The sequence below is a fragment of the Henckelia pumila genome, chromosome 3 (genome assembly GCF_033568475.1).
Source record: "Henckelia pumila isolate YLH828 chromosome 3, ASM3356847v2, whole genome shotgun sequence".
NCBI lineage: Eukaryota > Viridiplantae > Streptophyta > Magnoliopsida > Lamiales > Gesneriaceae > Henckelia > Henckelia pumila.
The window spans coordinates 16,355,156-16,377,314 of NC_133122.1; the positions used below are offsets into that span (position 1 = coordinate 16,355,156).

At 35.0% G+C, this 22,159-nt stretch overlaps 2 protein-coding genes across 2 annotated transcripts; one reads left to right on the plus strand and one right to left on the minus strand.

Moving 5' to 3' along the window:
- The first annotated feature begins 164 nt into the window (after positions 1–164).
- LOC140887004 (uncharacterized) lies at positions 165–15,953 on the plus strand. Its single transcript, XM_073293991.1, has 18 exons — positions 165–363; positions 736–1,228; positions 4,677–4,768; positions 7,182–7,346; positions 7,432–7,825; positions 9,106–9,224; positions 9,304–9,376; positions 9,451–9,668; positions 9,759–9,803; positions 10,501–10,555; positions 11,051–11,242; positions 11,765–11,865; positions 11,983–12,061; positions 12,688–12,837; positions 13,773–13,901; positions 14,320–14,490; positions 15,562–15,621; positions 15,710–15,953. The coding sequence occupies exons 1-18, from the start codon at positions 323–325 to the stop codon at positions 15,809–15,811; spliced, it is 2,679 nt and encodes an 892-aa protein (XP_073150092.1). The 5' UTR covers positions 165–322; the 3' UTR covers positions 15,812–15,953.
- On the minus strand, positions 15,854–20,514 carry LOC140887005 (protein trichome birefringence-like 8). The gene is made up of 4 exons (XM_073293992.1): positions 20,193–20,514; positions 16,889–17,278; positions 16,328–16,486; positions 15,854–16,190 (listed from the first exon to the last, which is right to left on the minus strand). Exons 1-4 carry the CDS (start codon positions 20,504–20,506, stop codon positions 15,854–15,856), a joined length of 1,200 nt encoding a protein of 399 aa, XP_073150093.1. The 5' UTR covers positions 20,507–20,514.
- Positions 20,515–22,159: the final 1,645 nt, after the last annotated feature.

A 22,159-nucleotide genomic window follows, 5' to 3' on the forward strand; every position in this document is an offset into this window, starting at 1 on the left:
TTTTTCTATCCAACCTTCAAATTTCTATGACCCATTTATACAATAAATAAATCACGGGCTTCATATGGGCTTGAGATGAGCCTTTTAATGGGTCATATTCTGGCTGGCCCGAAAGACGTATTCCAGTTCACCAACCCAAGATATCATGTGATCGAATGGCTTCCCACGTATATATTACATGATAGATACCGCTCCCGCTGCGTCATCATCCTCGACCTCAATTTCTCGCCATTTGCCCATATTTTTTCCCACCATTTCTATTTCAGTCCAGCCATTACGTATCCGTTTTTTGAGCTGAAAAAGTTGAATTCCAATACGTTCGATGTCAATCAACGCGCACCACCAGAATCTTGTCTCTTCCAGGTCGTTTCTTAATTTTTTGTTTGCATTTTTTTTTATGATTTATCTGCAGAAATTTTCAATTGTGGCAAGGCTTTATGCAGTTTGGATTAGAACGTGGTTTCTGTAAGTTGGTTTTCCGTAGTTGATTTCTCACTGTGGAGGTTACTTCTGTGTCGATTTTATGAAGATCAAATCTTCTGGTGATGGAAATAATATGTCTAGTGCTAAGAAATCAAAGAGGCAGTGTCGTTGGTTCATATCAAACTACTTGCTTTACTAAATACAGGCTTGCCTTACTAGTAATAGAAGTTCCGGATCAGTTTTTTTTTTGTTTTTTTTGTTTTGTTTTTGCAGTTGTGGTTGTGGCTCAATCTTCTTGTTTGGCATTTGCAGCTGCTCAAATTCATGGTCTTCAGTCAAACCCATTAGAGCTTATTACTTCAATGGAAAAATCTCCAGATTGGATCACCTTATAATTAATCGTTGTTACACGAGGAAGAAACATCACAAAAGGATTTTACATGTGGATAGTAGCAAATTCAGTCCTAGCTGCAAATTCCCAGATTTTAGAAAACATTCTAGTATCATTCATAAATTAAGAAGGATTGATTGTCTTCTGCCTTTTGCTTCTGCTGATGATGGTGTGACTGTGAATGGAAGTTCCCAAGCGAGAACCAGCGATAATGTTGAGGAAATGAGATATAAACTGAATCAGTCCTTGCAGGATGAAGACCACAACACTGGCCTTGTTCAGTTATTACATGATTCTGCAAGGATATTTGAACTTGCTATCAAAGAACAAAGCTCTTTATCAAAGATATCTTGGTTCTCAGCTACTTGGCTTGGTGTAGACAAAAATGCTTGGGCTAAGGTTCTGTCTTATCAGGTTTGTGCGAAATGTAATCGGAACTTATTAAGTTGGTTTATGAAGCCTCCTTTTTTTGTATGATAGTTGTGTGGAGCATGGAATACCGAATACCACATTTCTACTCTGACTGGTTTTTGAAACTCTTTAGTATGTTCTTCATTGGAAGTTGTACTTTACTGGCATTCATTCACTGAAGTAGGACACTCTTGATCGAAATGTGGTTCAAAATAAGTTTATTTTATTAATGGCATGGTGAGTTTGTTGAGTTGGTTAAATAAAGTTTACTGGGGGTGCACTTTGCGTACATTTGCTGTTTGAACTGTTTCATCACTTGCCGTGCTGGCATAACAATATAAAAGGGTATGATAGAGAATTCAAAAAAGATGATCAATTTTCTGTAAATTGGGCACATATATATTTTATATGATAGAAAACATAACCGTTAGAGTTCTAGGCAACAATAAATCCAGATTCTAAGACATTACTTGTTCCTTTTTGACAATTTTTGTGCTTTCCTTAACTGGCTTATCTAAAAAGCATTGCTAACTCTAACTGAGACACTTCTTTTAGCCCAGTGAAACTGTAGTCAGGCAGTTAGGCAGCTAGCTATCTTGGATTCTTGGCATACCATCATTCAATACTATTCCATTTTCTTTAATGAAATGCATAGTTGCTGGGATGCATTTTGGACTGATCTTAAATCAAATGATTAAATACCTAATGGTAGTTTGTGAACTGCTGTGTCATGAGGAAACCAAGGAATCTTTTACTAGTGTGGGAAAAGGAAAAATAAATGAGATCATGCTTAATTAGAGTAGCTTATTTCTCTGGGCTGTGGTGCAAATTCACTGATAGTGGTGCCCTCCCCGTCTCGGGTCGTGTGTTCATAAATAATGAAAACGCAAAAGCACGAATGGAAATTAGATTCTTTCACACTGTTAATTATTTGGGCCCACTCTTTATACCTAACATGCTTGTGAATGGGCCAACTTGAGCCCAATTCCTTCCAATTAACAATTTGGGCTGTCATAATCAGACAGCCCATCTTAGTGTCGTCAACCCATGGATCATACCTCCAGATCGGCAGCCCCCTTAGTGCCGCGATACACCGCAGAGGAGAGATGTCAACATCGATCTGGCCGCTTCGTGTATCTTGAGAGACCCAGCCTATCAAATCTCTCCCCCATAGGTCCGGAGACTTCAATCTTCCAGAAATATGGTTCTTATACAACTGGAGTTCGGCTTCCCCTGTTCCATCTTTTTCTAGCTCTATACTATCCGCACCGTCGCCCCCGATGTCGAAGGTGTTTTGGCGAGTTGCAGCTCGTCTTATAGTATATTTCTGAGGCACTTGCATTTTTGTTGTCAGAACCATGGATTTTGCGACCAAGTTTGGCTTCTCAGCGATGAGTTGCAATGTGTGGTTCGAGATCTCGTCTGGGGAACTCCTCTCATCAAGGAGAGGATGACTACTACCCTTCACCTCGGACAGCTGCTTGACTTTCCGCAGCATTTGTTGAACAAATTCCAGGTTCTCGTCAATGGTACATGGTCGAACTTGAGTTTTCTGATCTCTCTCCCATCTCGATCGATCCTGATCTATCCAATTCCCTTTCACATCTACCACCCAAGCACCCTCATCCTTTTTGACGTTATTCCTCACAGCATCAGCCAATCCTTGAATTGCAGTAGTTAAAACACTAATCCGTCCATCCAAAGATTGTAATCTGGATTGTAATTTGGTTTGGGTAACCCAATGTGTTTCTTCCCGAGAAAGTAACCCCTTCTCGAACATAGTATCAGAGCATGATGAAGCCATGGAAGTCCCTCAGCTGGCTTGGCAGGTCGGACCAATTGATAGAACCCCAAGAGTTCTATCTTGAAAATACACGGTATAATGAAGATGAATCTCAGCAATATCGACAATAACAATAATATTAAATCCAGTAAACTTGCAGAATAAGAAAGGAACAAAGAGCAATGAGACTCCTACTACTCCACTCAAGAGGGAAGAAGATCCCTCTTGCCCTAGCAATGCTAGACTCACGTAACAACCAACATTCTGCCTCAATACATCTCTCATCCTCCTTTTTATGGGTACATGCATAACAAACTACCCTATCTTGTTGGGCTTGTATTGTTGGGCTTCTATTATCAATACATGGCTTATAAGTATTTGTCCCGTAACATTCACCATGATGTGCTAACCCATAATCTGCATGAACTTTTATTCAAGTTCACTGGTTCTGCGCCCCTAACGAATGTTATTATCTGCAAGGACATGATTGTTTTGACTTTGTGAACAGGATCAACAGGAAACAATTGACTAAGGTCTACACAAACAATCAACGTCTTAGCTTTTCTTGAGCTTATACCTCTTCATTTACCTAGTGTTTTAATTTTGTATCAATAATAGCATTGAAGAGTCCATGTTAACTAACTTTTGATATTCATAGGGTTATGAATCGAAGGAATATGTACGACTTGTTCGTTGTTGAATCATGGATTTAGGTGATTTAACTGGTTACCATCTAAAACATTCACAATATCAACTCTCAAGAGGTGGTAAATAGCAGTTAAATAATACATTCTTGAGTTTCCTTTAGCTTTTTTTTTTCTTTTGAGTAGACTCGTTACAATGTAACGAGGCTTGAAATTTACTGTTCCACTGTAAAATTCACATTTCCTTTGGGAGTTGCACTTTGTATTTGCGTGTGTCATACTTTCTTTGAATGAGTATATATGCCTCCCTTAAGAATCACCCAAGTTTTGAAATTTATCCATTAAAATGCCAGAAGATGAATTGAGTAGAATTACTCAAGTTTTCATGATAAAATTGTGTATTCTCATTTGCTGCACAACGAATAATTCAATTATTGCTATTGGAGCACTTTTCTAATAGTTACTATGGGAAACTTGCCAGTCTGTTTCTCGTGATATTTGCACAACGAGGAATTCAACTACTGCTATTGGAGCACTTTTCTAATGGTTACTATGGAAAATTTACCGGTCTGTTTCTCAAGATCCATTGCCTACGTAGAAATTGAGAAATGAAAGGTTTTCTTGCTCATTAGATTATTTTGAGAGGGTAAATACATTTATGTGAAAGTCGAGTAAAATCTTCTTATTCTTTGCTCACTGGTACTATTTTCTGGCTTCATTATGACATACACTGTATATGATTATCTATTGCATTTGGATTGTTTCTAACATTCTAAAAGTACATATATGACATCAATGTAGTGGGCGCTTATCCTCTGGCAGTTATCCAAAACAAGTGTGAGAAATGGACCTTGCATTCATGCTTTGGAATTTTGTGGATGATGTGTTACATATCTGTTTGACACATGTGTCATTATTAAGGAGTTGTAATTGGATCTGAAAGTTTGTCAGGAATTCAGTTTGTTATTCTTTTTCTGGTGTTAATTTATGTTTAGGTTGGCTAATGATTTATAGCTTTCTTCAGGCATCTGTGTATTCACTTCTGCGTGCAGCTAATGAGATTTCATCTCGAGGAGATGGCAGAGACAGAGATATCAATGTTTTTGTCCAAAGAAGGTACATGCTCATTTTACCATAGAGACCATTGGCATTGCTTTAACCAGATGATAAAGGCTTCGGGCTATTTATCAGCCTTTATTTACTTGTTTTAGAATCTTTGTCCTGGGCTAACACTGATTGACCCGGTAGCTTATTGTTATGTTCCCAAGTTATGGATCATGTTAGAGACGGTTTACTGGGAAATCATTGATCTGACGAATGTTTCCTACCTTGAGTGATTTGTGTCCTTTCTACCTGTGTTTGTGGTTGTGAATTGAGGTTTGTTGAAGAGAATCTCTTAACCTCTTAGACGATTCCAGACTCGTGAAAGAGAACAGTTTGATTTTTAACATTTACTTATGAAGAAAATTATAGTTTTTTATTAATCAAAATCCATTCCGTACATATGCAAGTTTTGGGCTGATTTGATAACTTAAATTCCCTAGAGTAAAGACTCCTTATCCTATAATTTATCTCATGCTTATGCATATGGGATCATGACTGATGCCCTTATTTGAAAAGTAGTAAACCAAAAAATTAAACCAAACAAGCTAGATTCCAATCTGATCAAGTAGCTAGGTTCTCTATCCGTTATCCTTAAATTTCCTTGACCTGCCGTTAGTGGGCTGGATCTGTGTATGACGACTCTGACCCCATTAGTGATAATAACAATTAATTTAGGACTTCCTGTTTTGGTGATTAGGCAAATAATTTTTGAATAGTCAGTGATGAAAAGAATCTTTTTGTTCATTTGTTGAAGATATTTCATGTTAATCTTATGGAAACAATCTGATTTGGGGTTACAAAAAGAAAGAAATACTGAATTTATAAAAGAGCTGGCGTATTTGTTATTTCTTCTATTGAGGTAAAAAAGAAAAAAAAAAAGAGAAAAGAGTTGATTCATTTTGACCATCTTTTCTTGTTTTCAATTTTCTTCTTTTGCTGGGTTACTTTTGGCTTGTGGAATTGTTGCTTTGGGGGGAATTGTTATTTTGTCCGTCAATGTGCTTTGACAGCCAAGCATATGCTATTTGACCTCACAATTTTTTATGTTTCACATGGTACAACGTTCTACGCGTCTCTTATTTGACTATATTTTTCTATTGATAAGCAAACATTTGCGGTGTCTGACATTCCTTGTGGTGTTACATTGCTAAAGGGCATGGAGGAGATAAGAGGATGGAAAACAAGAAATAATGAAGTTAAGGAATAGTCTTTTATGTGATTTAATAGATAATTCATGTTGCTCATTGAAGCTGTATTTAAATAGCAGTTAAAACACCAAAGCCGGAGTAGAGTCTTGGATCATATTACCAGATGTGGATGTTGAGTTTGCAAATGATACTTCTTTTTCTTGAATCTAGAGACACCAGTAGATGTCAAGGAACACGAGATTCCACTTCTTTGACTTCTGTAGAATCTGCTCTTGAGAGGTCACCATTTTAAAAGAGAACAATAAGGCAGTTGGATTCCATTTAACTGGTTCTAAAATGCAAAAAATAGGATTACTTGCCCATAAAAACTGTATGATAGAAGTTTTTGAAAAATCAAATGTTGTGACACGAGTTGTAATAGTGTTGATTGGTAGTGAATTGGTGATGACAAACAGAGCGTGTTACATGAGAAGGCCTGCATGCCTTTAAAAAAATTCTCTCATTCTTTTGTATCGCCTCTGCTTCCACTGTATGTATTTGCTAGGTAACTGCTCAACTTTCTTATACGACTCTACATTTGTATGGATTTGTGCCGAGAGAAAAGGTAAGACACAACTATTATTTTAGCTTATGCCTATGCAAGTGCAAAAAAATGCATAGGCTCTAGACTAATGTACCTATGCAAGTGCAAAAGAATGCATGGGCTTCTAGACTAATGTATGTTTAATTCAGCCGTAGTGCCGTACATCTCTTCTCTAGGGCCTTTCTACAACTTCCAGGATAAAATTATTTTTTAAGTGATCGTAACTTTTGGATTGTGGATTGCTCGCTTTTGAGTACTGGTGGTATATCTCAAAAAATGTTGGTGGTGTTGACGTGGTCTCAGTAAAGGTCCGTTCTGTTTACAACCACACAGCCTTTGATCCGTGTGGATGATAAATCAATTATATAATGAAAATACTAGCAAAGAGGTGAATTTCTTATGTGTTCTTCTATAGTTCAGAATCTTATAAATTCGCTTTTTTGAATACTTTTTCAGTTTTCTTTGTTTGAGATACCATTGATCCCTTGCTTGTTGCAGTTGACCTTGTGTATTGCACAATATTAGTGAAATTTTTGTGCATGCTTGGTGATAAAATTGATTTGTTTGGCTTTATCTTGTTATTTCTAAAGATTTTTTCCTGCAATTCACCAGATTTCAAGTGAGTTTTCTGTTCTCTGTAACTTTTATATATTTATAAAGATATTCTAATGTTTATATTATGGGTATAATGTAGCTTATCTCGTCAATCTGCTCCTTTAGAGAATGCAATTAGAGAGAAGTTCTTAGCCAAACAAGCTGCAGCATTTGACTGGTTTTGGTCAGAGCAAGTACCACTTGTGGTGACCAGTTTTGTTGGTTATTTTGAAAAGGATAAGCGCTTTGCTCCTGCTACTGCAGTGTAAGTGTTTTTATATCTATGAACACCTATAGGTATCTATATGAGAACAGTGGAAAGGGTTTATAAGTTTTCAACTCCTTTTCAGGTACGGGAAAGACTTATCCTCAAATTCAGGCAATTCAAGTGACATATCCCTTCTCATGCTTGCACTTAGTTGCATTGCAGCAATTGCAAAACTTGGACCAACAAAGGTTTCTTGTGCTCAATTCTTTTCCGTTATTCCTGACATAAGTGGTAGATTGATGGACATGTTGGTTGAATTTGTCCCTGTTCGTCAAGCTTATTATTCAATCAAGGAAATTGGCCTGCATAGAGAATTTCTTCTTCATTTTGGTCCTCGAGCTGCATCTTGTAGGACGAAAAATGAGTTTGATGCTGAAGAGATCATATTTTGGGTGGGTCTAGTACAAAAGCAGCTGCAGCGAGCTATAGATCGGGAGAGAATTTGGTCCAGACTCACTACCTGCGAAAGTATTGAGGTCAGCCTATTTTATATTCCTTAAATTTCGATAATGTTTAAAATGGCTGAAGTTTATTTTAAGAGAATCTGATGCCTCGCTTGAACAAAACTTTTTGGTATCTGAACATACGTCATATCCTAGGTTTTTAGAACTTTGAGGGAAAATATTTTTGACTGCCTGCTCCTTGTTATGTAAGTGCAATTCACAATGTTTTTTTATTGCTGCAACTTTTTTCGGCCTTTCTCTTTCCAAATAGTATAAACTAGATGCAAACGAATCGAACTGGCTCGCGAGATTTCTGAGTATATTTGATTCATAATCGAAATTATTAAATTCAATCGAACTCGAACATATTCGATTTTTTTTAGAGGTGAACTCAAGCCTAAATAATTATGTTCGATTTGCTTGCGAGTTTTAAAATTTTATTAATATAACATAGTTATATGTTGCATAAATATGTTCCGAACCTTTCGAGTATTTATTTTCGAGAAATTTTACGAATAACTCGCGAGCGTGTTCAAATCTTTCGAGCTCGAGCTGAAGTCGATCCAAAAATTTTAAAGCATTCTAACTTCGAAACGAGCTTGAGCTCGAATATATATAATCCGTGCCGATTTGAGCCTTAGTTTTTTTTTATATTATGGTTGATTCAGTTGTTTACATCCTTATGTATAAAGGGCCTATGACTAGTTCCAAAAGCATCAAATAACGTTGAGAATTCATTAAGGCTTTATATAAAATGTTGGCTATTTGCGCAAGTTCTCAATTAGAATATGGTTTCTGTGATGAAGCATCCAGCAGTACAACGACACCATGGAGATTAAGACAGAATATTGAGTCTCATAATTACTTTCATTGGTTATAGACAAGTCAAAACGGGCTAGCGGGGTGGACCACTTTTTAACGTGTTGAGAAATTACCAACCCAATCCAACCCACTGATATTAGGCAGCTGTCCCGACCCACCGCAACCCGCCATTAGGGCATGGCCTACCATTTCGGAGGCTTAGGAAATTGACAACCCAATCCACTTATTTTAGTGGCAGGGCAGGCCCATATTTTGAGGTGTGCATGATGACAAAATTATGAGGCTGTGGAATGACTAACAATGTGAATCTCATAATTACAATTTACATTCACAAGTTAATGGAGTAGCGTTATGCCTGTTCTTAGAAAGGTTTTAAGGGGATTTGGAAACTCTCTTTTTTCTTTTTTTTTTTCTTTTTTTTTTTTCCTTTGAAAAATATGTTTCACTATTCCATTCTGGTATCTTGAACCTTTATTTCTGTCGTATTGCAGGTTTTGGAGAGAGATTTGGCCGTATTTGGGTTCTTCATTGCATTAGGAAGAAGCACACAGTCATTTCTATTTGCTAATGGTTTCAAAAACATGGATGAACCTATCGAAGGATTAATACGGTGTGCTGAAGAAATCCCTTTCACTTAAAATGTTGATTCATGATTTCACGTTTCTTTACCTTACCCCTTCTCGAAACAGATATCTCATTGGTGGCAGTGTTTTATACTATCCTCAGCTGTCAGCAATAAGTTCTTATCAACTGTATGTGGAGGTTAGCATGCATAATAAATCAGAGGGATGATAAGTTGAATGATTCATACAACTTAAGAGAGTCTTTTGTGACAGGTTGTGTGTGAAGAGCTGGACTGGCTTCCTTTTTATCCTGGTAGCAGTAGTACCTCCAAACCCTCCTACGGACACAAACATAAAGACGGTCCACCAAATACTGAAGCTATTCCCGTAGTATTAGATGTATGCTCTCACTGGATTCAGAGCTTTATTAAGTACAGTAAATGGTTGGAGAATCCATCTAACGTTAAGGCGACGAGATTTCTCTCCAAAGGGTATCCAATTTTATTACCTTTCCAGTTGATTATATGGAATTTCCAATCAATGCTTTGAACAGATAATGTCACATTTGTTCGTTCTCTCAGGCACAAGAAGTTAAAAGCATGCATGGAAGAGTTGGGAATACATAAGTAAGTTTATGGAGGGAAAGAAATCCTGGGATACGCACCCCCCCCCCGCCTCTCTCTCTCTCTCTCTCTCTCTCTCTCTCTCTCTCTCTGAATGGCCACAGTTTTTATATTGCTCTTTTGTAAGACGGTATGTTCGAGAGATTGCTCTCAGAAACTGCTAAACATATGAAGAAAGATAACTTTTTGGAAAGACATTGTGATGGCCATGCTTATATACAGAGGTCCCTCACGATATCTGTAGCTGGAGCAATAAGTTTATTGGCTTGATGGTGTCATTCTTTGATGGACGAATAGATCATATGGATCTTTTTGGCTTAATTAAACCCATACTTTGGTTGCTACTAAAAAATAAAACACTTTCATAAGTAGAAGTTTTGTGCATTATGACATTTTCTTTTTAAAATTTTGTTATTGTCTCTTATATATGATTGTCAACAACCCCATAGGAAGTTTTGATCGATTTACGTATTTGTTATTAGTACAATTTGAGGACAAACTCACAACTTCAATGTCTTGAGTGGTTATATACTTATTCAAATAGTTGTTATGGTGGAGTCCGAATCAAATTTATTCGATTATAGATTAAATTGGTTGCATTTGTCAACTTATATTTTCTTACTCCAAAAGCAGGCATGCTTTATGAATCAGTAGTTTGAAGAAAAAAACATTTTGTTAAATTGTTGGAATTTGTGTGCAGAATTGTTGAGCGTGAGCATTCACCGGTTGATAAGGAGTCTGAATCGTTTTATAAGGTAGTTTGCTATTGTGCTTGTTACGCTCTTTAAATTTTTATTTTTGCTTTGATATAAACTGCGAAGATTAGACTTTTTTGTCTCCTTGTGGTCTGAAGTGAATTCTCGACAATTAAAATTTTAATATGTTGTAGAGGAAATATTGCAATTACATCAGACATTCCGTTTGCACTACCGAGTGAGTTAGTGAAGGGGTCCACCAATGGAGTGGATTTTAACTTCTTTTGCCCATTGTTGCTCGTCTCACGGCTTGTGCTTTACTGAATCCTATATATCTTTTTCTGCCTGTTTTAAAAATTTGCATTAATTTGAATTAGAAGAACTGTGACATGTTGGAAACTGCTGCTTATGATAATTTTATGTTATTGTAGTTATTTGCTTCCCTGATGTGTATAGTTTATTGATTTACGTGTCTGAGCCATATCATTTCTACATTTTAGGCTCAAACTATATATGTAATTGCGATTATGCACTGACGTTTGGATTTTCTCCTAGGCATTGGAGAGCGTTGATGGAGCTCTTTTACGGCTTGAAGAATTACTCCAGGAGTTGCATGTGTCAAGCTCTAGTTCTGGAAAGGAGCATTTGAAAGCTGCTTGTTCAGACCTGGAAAGGATTCGGAGACTGAAGAAAGAGGCTGAATTTCTCGAGGCATCTTTTAGAGCCAAGGCAGCTTCTCTTCAGCAGGTATATGATGAAGTCCTCTATGGGTGTCGGACCACCATTTTTTTTAAATACGGCTATAAAAGCTTCCTCTGTGCCACATGGTCTGTTTGGCCCAAGAATGGATCGTGCAATTTGGTTCAGATGGTTTATTTTTTGCTTATTTCAAGGATTTTGGTTTTGGAACAAAAGCTTTGGGATAGAGGCAAATCCTAAAGTTGGGATATTCCTTCTTTTGATTAAATGGCTGGTCTATGAATGATGATTGATGACATTTCAAGCATATTATGGTGTTGAGAATCACAAATGTAATTTTGGCATTATAAAGCTATCAATGTAGAAGAGCCAAGAAAATATTCAGTACATAGTAGATTGAACTGATTTTCACATTAGTCAATTAATAGGGATATCATCTGTGTTCGTGACTCGTGAGCTATATCTCAAAGCATCCGGTCTCAGTTCATGTGAATTTATTGTCCTTGGCATGTTTGGATCAGTCCTTTAATTTGATTTGTAAATTTCCATTCTTCTGTTTCGATCTACTAGAGTGATGATGCCTGTAGCTCTGAAACTTCAACTGATGGGAAGAGGCAGTATTCCAGAGGAAAAGGAAATAATTCTAATGTAGACATTGATAGGAACAGAAGGTGTGAAACTTCTCAGATAACCTTTCTCTTATTTTTTCCCATCTTTCATTTTCTTTTTTGTATTTATGTAAACTTGCTGGATTTTGTGTTAGTATCTTTCTTTTTCTGCCTTGGCAGTTCATATGGATTGTGGAGTTACATTGTCGGAAGCCCAGCCAATTCCTCTGATGCAAACTCCTCATCTGCTGATGAAAGTGTATGTCTGGCATGGATTCTGCAACTAATCATTATGTTTATCTAATCTGCATTTGATTTTACATGGCTCCCAGATCTTTTTCAACGTTGACTACTTATTTTAAACTTTTTATGTCTGTTATTTACCCTGCTGGGTGCTGCAGTTCACCAGTCAACTATAAATTTTGTCGGCGGTGCATAGATTAAACTTCTGAACTTGTAGATTTCACTTGATCTTTTGTTGGACCCTGACAGCTGGTTTAACATAAATAATTTAATGCCTGAATGGCATATTCTTTTATTTTACATACACTATGTCCATCATGTTGTGTTCCAGGACTAGGTTTAACCTTGGGATCTTCGTGTGAAAATTGTTTATGTTTTTGTTTGATATGTAACTATTTACTGCTTTGCATGTACTGGGCTCCAGAACATTCCCCAAAAGAAATTCACGTATTTTAGAAGCATCTTATTCTGTCAAAATCAGGGGTTGCAAAGCGGTTACTTGTCCTTTAAGAATTATGGACTATCATTTGGCGATGTATCACTGGCCTACTTATGGCGATGGAATTAATAACTGACTTATGCTGCTCTGAAGAAACTGGTTTGTTTGTGTTGTCTCATATTTCTTGTTTGGTCGCTTTGCAGATTGATGAGTACTTTGAACAAGATACTGCAAGTAATGAAACAGTGAACTCAGAATCCAAAGAAATTCAGCGCTTTGAACTATTACGGAGTGAATTGATGGAACTTGAGAAACGAGTTCAAGAAAGCACCGATCGATGTGTATATGAGGAGGTACGCATTGATTTTCCAGCCAGGATAAATATTGAGCATGATAGGCTATTTCTAGTGGTTGTATTCTATGTTCTGCCTGAAACATTTCCTTATTTTAAATCTTGATGCTACGTAATGTCACTTTTATAACAATAGGTGCTTGTTCTCTCCAACTTTTGGGGCAATCATTACTGAGAATTAAAGTTTTAGATTTTAGTTGGTATTAAATATATTAGTTAGGTTTTTCTAACCTTAAAATAATAGAGGGTATTTACATTTCGATGCCTTGCAGTTCACTTATTGAATTTCTTATCGAAGCTGTGGTTTCACCTTGTGACTGGCTGATCTGAGTGGTATGAGATATGCTACTTTAGTGCCTACTTAACTTAAAATAAAAAGTAAAAAAAAAAACAGGACGAAAAATTTGGTTGTGTGAAAGAGCATATGCACTATGATCTTGGCAGACCTCTGCTTGAAGCAGTCTGAACAGCCTTCCAAACTTGTCAAATACTAGGTAGAATGAATCTTTTTTATTACCTACTGCTACTTGATGGAAAACATGCCATCTTTCCCCAAATCAGAAGTCATTGGGTATGTTTTTTGAATGGTTCACTGTTTCTAATTTATACTTCTTTTTAAATGAAAAATCACACAGATTTCACCCAAATGAAGGGCTATGGCCATTCAAGAAAGGGAAAAAAAATCCTGTTCACAAACCGTGTTTTCTTAGTGCGTGTGCAGATTATAAATGTTTGGTGATGAACTCTATTCTAATGACCTACATCTTTTGGTCTTGAATGAGTGGCCCAAAGGCCCTGTACCAAGCATCTGATATGATATGATCCGATGTCGTCATTTATCATCTCTTCCAGTGTGTAGTCAAGATGTTGTTTTCTTATCGGCAAGCATTTAGGTTCCTGGTTGGTTGATGAAATCGATTAATTGCATTTATCCAGGAGGAAACACGGGTGAAAGATGGCACATTCAGACACAATAATGATTCTAGAGGTGCTAGATTGGATCAGGTTCAGAAGAAAGACAGTATTATTGATAAATCACTGGATAAGTTGAAAGAAACAAGCACGGTAATGATATCTTCTTCCTGTAGATTTGACTGATAGACTTAATAAGTCATTTGGTTTGCCTACAGGCTTCCTTTTTGTCTTCTCCTAAAAAAAGTCCACAAAAGCACCCTCGTTACCTACCTTGCTTGTTATAGTTGTGAGCTGATATGGTATTACTTAAACTTCCCATACTAATGATGTATTGGTGAAATTTCTAATGATGTTCTACTGAAAGTCCACAAAAGTACCCTCTCAATACTAAAAAAGGTCACAAATCGTAATGATGTATTCTCAAGTTTCTCAATACTCATGCATTGCACATAATATTGTACATCACTGTTAAGTATTGACAAAACACGTTAGGAGATGTATGTTGAGTGCATATGTTCGGCCCTATGCATGTTATTTAAGTCTAAAAAAGTTTGTTGTTCATAAACAGGATGTTCTGCAAGGCACTCAGCTTCTAGCTGTTGATGTTGCTGCTGCCATGGACCTGCTTAGGCGGGGTCTCATAGGGGATGAATTAGCAGAAAAAGAAAAGCAGGCACTCCGAAGGACATTGACTGATTTGGCATCAGTGGTTCCAATTGGCTTTCTCATGCTCCTCCCGGTAAGCAAGGAAGACTTTTTGTTGAATGATGCCTCCTGCCATGGGTCATGCTTGTCTTGTTTTGGTCGAGTAAGGTTGGGGCTTTATCCGGTGAATCTAGTTCGTCAGTAATACTCTACATACAGTATCAGTCTATTTGCTGTGTTTGTTCTCTTATATTTGTAATCACATGAGCATAATTGCTTGAGTTAGTTAAATGTATGATTGACCATTCACTGGGCACACAAAGGTTATCTCTACTATTTAATTTTTTTAAAAAAAAACACAGAAAATCTAAGCATAGGTATTAATTGGATTGTATTTTCAAATAGAATACCTGAAAGCCTCTGTGCTACCTTCAGTATTTAGGTTGACTACTTGCACAACTATAAATCACAGTACCTGATCTTAGTCATGTCATGACTAGTGTGATGCACCTTGCAGTGCATTTTAATCATTACCAATTCCTGAAACATTTCTTGGGCTATGCTCAATTAAAGTCCAGCCGGTGAAGATTTTAAGAGTTACACCTCAGGTAGCACCAAACCACATGCTCTCCCTGTTGGGTAGGGCTGGGGTATCCCATCACATGCCTTGTGGAGACATTCATGATCTCCTATAACATAAATTTCTTTGCAGTAGGTCCTCTTGCTCAATCCCCAAGTAATATTCGCGTAAGGATATCTCTTCCTGGAAGTGATTCTTCCTCAGTCTATTATAGTGATATTATGCACATGAATTAGGAAGGAAATTCTTCTGTTTCTATTCCGTTAAAAGAGTGATTTAGCTATTTTTATTGCTTTCCTTTTTTGTTTGTCTGTGCGCGCGCGCGCGCGCCTAGGATAAGCCTGTAATGGCCAACTGAGTTTTACCCTTTTATAGGCTGCATGAGGTAAAGATAAATCGATTGGTGAAGGGATTAAGGCAGTTGTTTACGTGATTGCAATATGTTTGTTTTGGAACTTACCAAGTCAAAATGAAAATTATTTCATGTTCTGTAAATGGTTTACAATGTCATAGATACAAAACTTTTGCTTTCTTCTCCTGGAACTTGATGTCAAATGAGCTGGTGCTGATGCATATATACTACAGGTGACAGCAGTTGGTCATGCTGCCATGTTGGCTGCAATTCAAAGATACGCACCAGCATTGGTATGTATAATTGAACCCTCTGGTAGTTTCTTTCAATTAGAGCATAGAATCCCAACCTGAGAAAAATATTTTATTCGTTCCCTGGCAGATACCTTCCACATATGGACATGACAGGCTAGACCTCTTGAGGAAGGTGGAGAAAGTGAAGGAAACGGAGGAGGCAAGCCTCAATGAGACTTCCGAGGAATAACCATATTCAACATGCCTTACATACTGCGCCAAGTAGTCTTTTTCATGTAATTGGCCTTGTTCTAAATCCCATCTTCATCAGCTCAGCATATAGAAGCTCATTCCATGTGTCCGGCACTCCTGGTAGGCACCAATGACTGCAATCTTGTGGAGCATTTTCTGGCGTACCTGGTTCACGATTACTAGACGGGTGTCCATCTTTTCTGAATTCTGTCAAATATGTGATGTTCAATAAACTGGCCCTTCTTTTTGCACTTTTCATCTGTTTCACTACCTCGTATGTAAATATATTGTTCAATGGCTCGGGTTCCAGCTTTGTGTAGTCTGTTTCTGGCTTTGTACTTGTGTTGCAATATCCACCTTTGTTCCATTCTCCGCCCCTGCAATTTGACTTGTCATATTCAAGTTCTTATAGTTTATTGCCAAGGTGGATATTTGCCCCTTAGATGTATGAACGAAAAGACCTTCTAGATGTATAATAGAAGATTTAGTACGACGAAATGTTTCGGCAGTTTACCTGTAATGTACTGGTGAATAGCTGCGTAAGAATACATAACTCTTTTCTGGCTCTAAATTCTGCAGCACCCATAGTTTCAATGTGTTGATGGATCTCCGAAAAGCTTCCATCACGTCCATGGTCATGTTAACATACTCCCCTTCCTGGAAATAGATCCCCCTGATAAGGAACAAAGAAATTAATAGGAAACACTAATCGGAACACACATTTTGAACAAGAATTTGGGGTTTACAAGTTCATATGGTTGAATGCAGTTTGACTTAAATATCATTCTATTTGTATTTGAGTTTACCGAATTCGACTCGAGCCCAAAAGTGTTTATATGTATTCTTCATAATTGAAAATCCAAGTTCACGAGCTCAAATTATTATTGGTTTTTTTTATTTTATTATTAAAACTCAGCGGTTAAGTTTGCACCAAAAGAGACGAAGCCAGGTTTAGAGGTCTTGAGTGAGTTGAAAACTTTTGAGCTCGAGCTTAAATGTGAAAATTAGGTGATATTTTCGATTCGATTCATTTACACCTATGAAGTGCAAAATCTTGGGTTTGGTTGTATCGTACGAGTTTACTGTTTTATCTTGATTCCACCAATGACCAGCATTGAATACAAGAACATCGGCGTCGACCCATTTCTCGGAAAACCAGTGCAATTTGTCGACGCGAATCACTCCCCGGACTTCTTTGGAGGCATTCTTAGGTGGCCTGCCGATCATTACCAGGAAAGGCAATCTGTAGTATTGTACAGTGAGATTGTATTCTTGGAATTTGATTGAGAGAAATCCATCATGTTTTGTTATTGGGCTCCCAAATTCTTCATATACTGTGGATATATTAGAAACCCCTTGTGTCAGCATGCATATTAGAGACTCCCATTGGTTTCTTCCGATGGAGTCTCCGGCGAAAACTATCCGACGGTTCCGACCATTTTGGAGAAAGTCATTTGCATCGAATCTGCAGATATATATGTTTGATTGGAAATTTTGAGATAATTAATGCATTAGGTTATCCTCAACAGACGGTCGAGAGAGTAAATCAAAGTATAAGAAATGCAATTATTTTCCCCCAAATTAAAATGTAAAATTTTAAAAAAAAACTGGTACTCTGCTACTCGCGTTATGTACTTATACAATTTTTTTTTTTTAATAAAAACAAAACAATAAAAAAATGATAAATTTAAAAAAATGTAGGTTTTTTTAAATAAATAGTCACAAAAATGCTATATTCATCAATTTTATAAATGTGGGCGACATTTTCATATGTGAAAAAAAAACAAATAAAAAACCAATGTGTACAAAATGAGTAACATTTTGATAAATAAAAAATATAATTTAACATAAATTCATCTCAAACTTTACCGATTAGAGAAAACATATAATTAAGAAACTCTACTATAAATATTAAACGAGAAAATTGTTTTTTAGTCCTGTATGTTTGTCACTTTGCGATTTTAGCCCTCTATATTTTCATATTTCAGTTTTAGTCCGCTATCTTTATTTTTTTGGCAATTGTAGTCCTTTTCTGATGTGGCGCTGATGTGACATCAATCAAGTGGTGATGTGGAGTTGACGTGTATAGTGTCACATAAGTGTTTTCGTATCAAAATGACTGAAATTGCCAAAAATTGAAACATGCAATACTAAAACTGAAATATGAAAACATAAAAGACCAAAATCGTAAAGTGATAAATATAAAGAACCAAAATTGCAGTTTTTCCATATTAATCTATTTATCAATTATCACTATAAGAAAGACATTTTCATCATGTTCTAAAGTGGTTCAATGGTATGAAATAAAAAATATATATCCACACGCACTATCCGAATAAAAGAATAGAGTTATTTGCGCCAAACACCCCTGTGAAATATTGAAAATGCACACTTCTCCCCTGTGAAATTTTAATAGGCATCTTCAACCCTGACCTTTTAAAAAATTAGCACACTCGCCCCTTCAGATGAGCGATTGTTGCGCACGCGCCCCTCATGCGACTGTGCAAAGATTTTGATATTTTTTTTGCACCAAATACCCTTGTGAAATATTAAAAATGCATATTTGACCCCTGTGAAAATAATTTTTAAATCTATTCAACCTATAATACATATTTTTTATTAAAATCTAATTATATAATATTTAGCAAACACTTTTCGATTTATTAATTTTATTTTTAATTTTAAATTTATTATGATTGTATAATTATTTTCTAAAAAATATTATTATTTTATTTTGTTATCATTATTTTATTAAATTTTCTTCTTGTTTCCAACTTCTCAATTAAAAATGCATTCATAAACGAGATTTAATACCTAAAAGTACAAGCATATTAAATAAAAATCATAATTTCATGCATATTACTTTTCAATTTAGGATTATAGATTTTTGAACCAAAATCTAATTTTTTTAAAATGCATTGCAGAATTTGAATTAAATAATAATACACAATATTTATTAAGATCTAATTATAAAATATTTTTCAAACATTTTTAATTTTATTTATTTTAATTTTTAATTTAAATTTATAATAAATTTATTTCTAAAAAAATTATTACTTTATCTCGTTATCATTATTTTATCAAATCACTTCGTGTTTTCAACTTTTTCATTAAACGTGATTCATAAATAAGGATTTAAATATCTAAAAATACCAAAATATTGAACCAAATGATAAGTTCACGAATGTTACTTTTTCGATTTAGAATTATATTAGCATGTTATTTTTTTTATTATTTATAACAAATTGTGCAATGCATATTCTCGAAAAATTTAAATTTTGGTTCAATAATATATAGTCCTAAATCGAAAAAACAATATGTTTAAACTTATCGGTTTAGTTCAATATTTTGGTACTTGAAATTATTTAAATATTTTTTTATGAATGGATGTTTAATGATAAAGTTGGAAACAAGAAGAAAGTTTAATAAAATATTGATAACAAGATAAAATAAATATATTTTTTAGAAAATAATTATATAATTATAATAAATTTAAAATTAAAAATAAAATTAATAAAACAAAAAGTGTTTGCTAAATATTTTATAATTAAATTTTAAAAAAAATTGTGTATTATGGGTTGAATAGATTTAAAAATTATTTTCACAGGGGTTAAATATGCATTTTTAATATTTCACAAGGGTATTTGGTGCAAAAAAAATATCAAAATCTTTGTCCATTCGCATGAGAGGCGCGTGCGCAACAATCACTCATCTGAAGGGGCGAGTGTGCTACTTTTTTAAAAGGTTAGGGTTGAAGATGCCTATTAAAATTTCACAGGGGAGAATTGTGCATTTTTAATATTTCACAGGGGTGTTTGGTGCAAATAACTCTAAAAGAATATGTCAAAGGGTACTGAAGTGTAAATTAGAAATGAAATCTGAATTTCGAAACATATCTTCCATTAAGAGAAGAGAAGAGAACAGCTGAACAAATTTTAGTTTTAAGCACGGATTAAAAGATTAAGTTTTAAGAGCTTACATTCAGTTAATAAGGTAGAGAACTAGTGATACAAAAAAATAGAGTTTTAATAATCTAAAGGATGATTTGTTATTATGATTTTTTGTATATGAAAGTAGCAAAACATAATGTATGTATATATATAAAATATATGCAAAAACCAAACAAATTTACAGCTAGGATCTCCCCCGATCGAGTATATAGCTAGCCATAGTTTCGGTCACTTTAACAATATGATGCATATAATCGTTGACATATTCTTAATATGATTAAAGCTGAATGAAAATTCTTGATCCAATACTTAAACTCATAACCAAGAAATAATAAACACAAAAGAAACATCACGGAAAAATTATATATGAATAATATATATATATATATATATATATATATATATATATATAAAAGCATAATTAAATACCTTGGAAGATTGCAATCTCGGGGTTGCCATCTCCATTTCTGGTAATCCAAATCCTTTCTCCCACTCGTTTGGCATCTGAATCCAGGATCCAAGAAAGGGCAATCTTCACTGTATCTTTTTTGGGGCTGAGTTTCATCCCAAACCCATTTCCCATAAGAATAATCACAAGTTTTTTCGGGTATTATCTGGGATAAGAAATCAACCTTGAAAAGATTATAACTTGGCTGCAGCGGGACTAGGAATTTGTAACACACGATTGAAGTGAGGATTAAGGATACGAATAATATTGTTTGACTTGATTCTTTCTTCAACATTGGATGGGATAAAAAGCCCTGCATGGAGATTAATATTAGGTTAATGGAGAAGAAAGGCTACGTGTTGGATTGAATAATTCTTCTAAGGATCTATTTTGTTGGAGGGAGAGTGGGGAATTTATGGACGTGATTTGGGGTCATTATTTTTATTAATGAGAAATTAAAAAAAAAACATTAGAACTAAGCATTAATTTCACAAGATTGCCGGCTTATATATATATATATATATATATATATAATTAAAAATCAAGTCATTTATAGAATATTGGTAATTTGGTATATCACATAAATGTTCAAGATGCTAATTTGATGGCTTTTTACCATATCCAATTTGTAGTACTTTTTCCTTGTAAGTTGTGGAGTAGTCTTTAATTAAGTCGGTATATATAAAATTAAGAGTTAAGGGGAAGATACGGTGCAAACGAGCATAATAGTATTTTCCTTAAATATATGTATTTTCTTCTTTTAAATTTTACATTGAATTTGTCAAGATACAAGTCTAATAATCTCAGAATTTTCAAGGTCTTTTACATTGAATATGTATGAATACTCGTCATCAACCTACCACTGGTTATAATATTATATTATTACATAAAAAAAATTATATCAAACGAATAATCTATTTTATGAAACAAATTCCTAACTCATTCCACGAAAATTGTAAATATGAGTTGGATCCACTCATCTCATGTAGGGGTGGGTTTTCGGTATACCGTATAAAAAATATTGGTATGAAAAAAATTCGTACCGATATCGATATCGAAATTTTGAAATTTTGGTATGGAAAAAATCCATACTAATACCGTATAGATACTTAAAAAAATTTCGATATACCAAAAAAATGTATATATATCGAAAAAATTTCGATACGGTATCCCGAAAAGTCGATATTTTGGTTCGGTAACCCAACCCTAATCTCATGAATATAGAGTCGTGACCTCGTCCGAGACCCGCCAATTATGATAAGATTTGAAAATTTCATGAGGTTTTGGGTTTTATCAATTGAATTGTTCTATATATATCCGTTTAAATATAAAAATAAAAATTATAAGTTTGATTTCTGTCGAGTCAACGTGTGCATATCTTTGGAGTAATGATCTGGCCCCAATAACAGTAAACGACTCAATAATATAATACAATATATTATGTTATAAACATTTTTTTGAAACCCATTTTTATATAATATATTATAAACATAAATTACTTATATTGCTTATTGGAATAAATTATTACTCCGTCCAAAAAAAAAAGAATAAATTATTATAAGCTACTCTTATATTTGCTAATCGGAATAAATTATGATGCTTCGAATCGAGCAATCCTTTTTTTTTTTAAAAGTAAATCGAGCAATCCTAACATCTCTCATCACTCATGAACCATAAATAAATAAAAATACATAAATAAATAATTTATAATATATATCCTAAAATGGTGGAATATTAAATTTAATAATGTCAACCGTGGGTACATCATATATGCATCCAATTCTTTTTTTTTTTGTTTAAAAAAAGGGTTTGACCCCGAAGGGGACCCTATTTCACATGAGTCAGATGTTCATTGGTTCATGCGGAGGTTAAATCGAAGGATGTGCACGAGCGGCAGGGACCTGAAGGAAAGAGCAATATGACCCAACCCTCAGAGCATACCCCATAA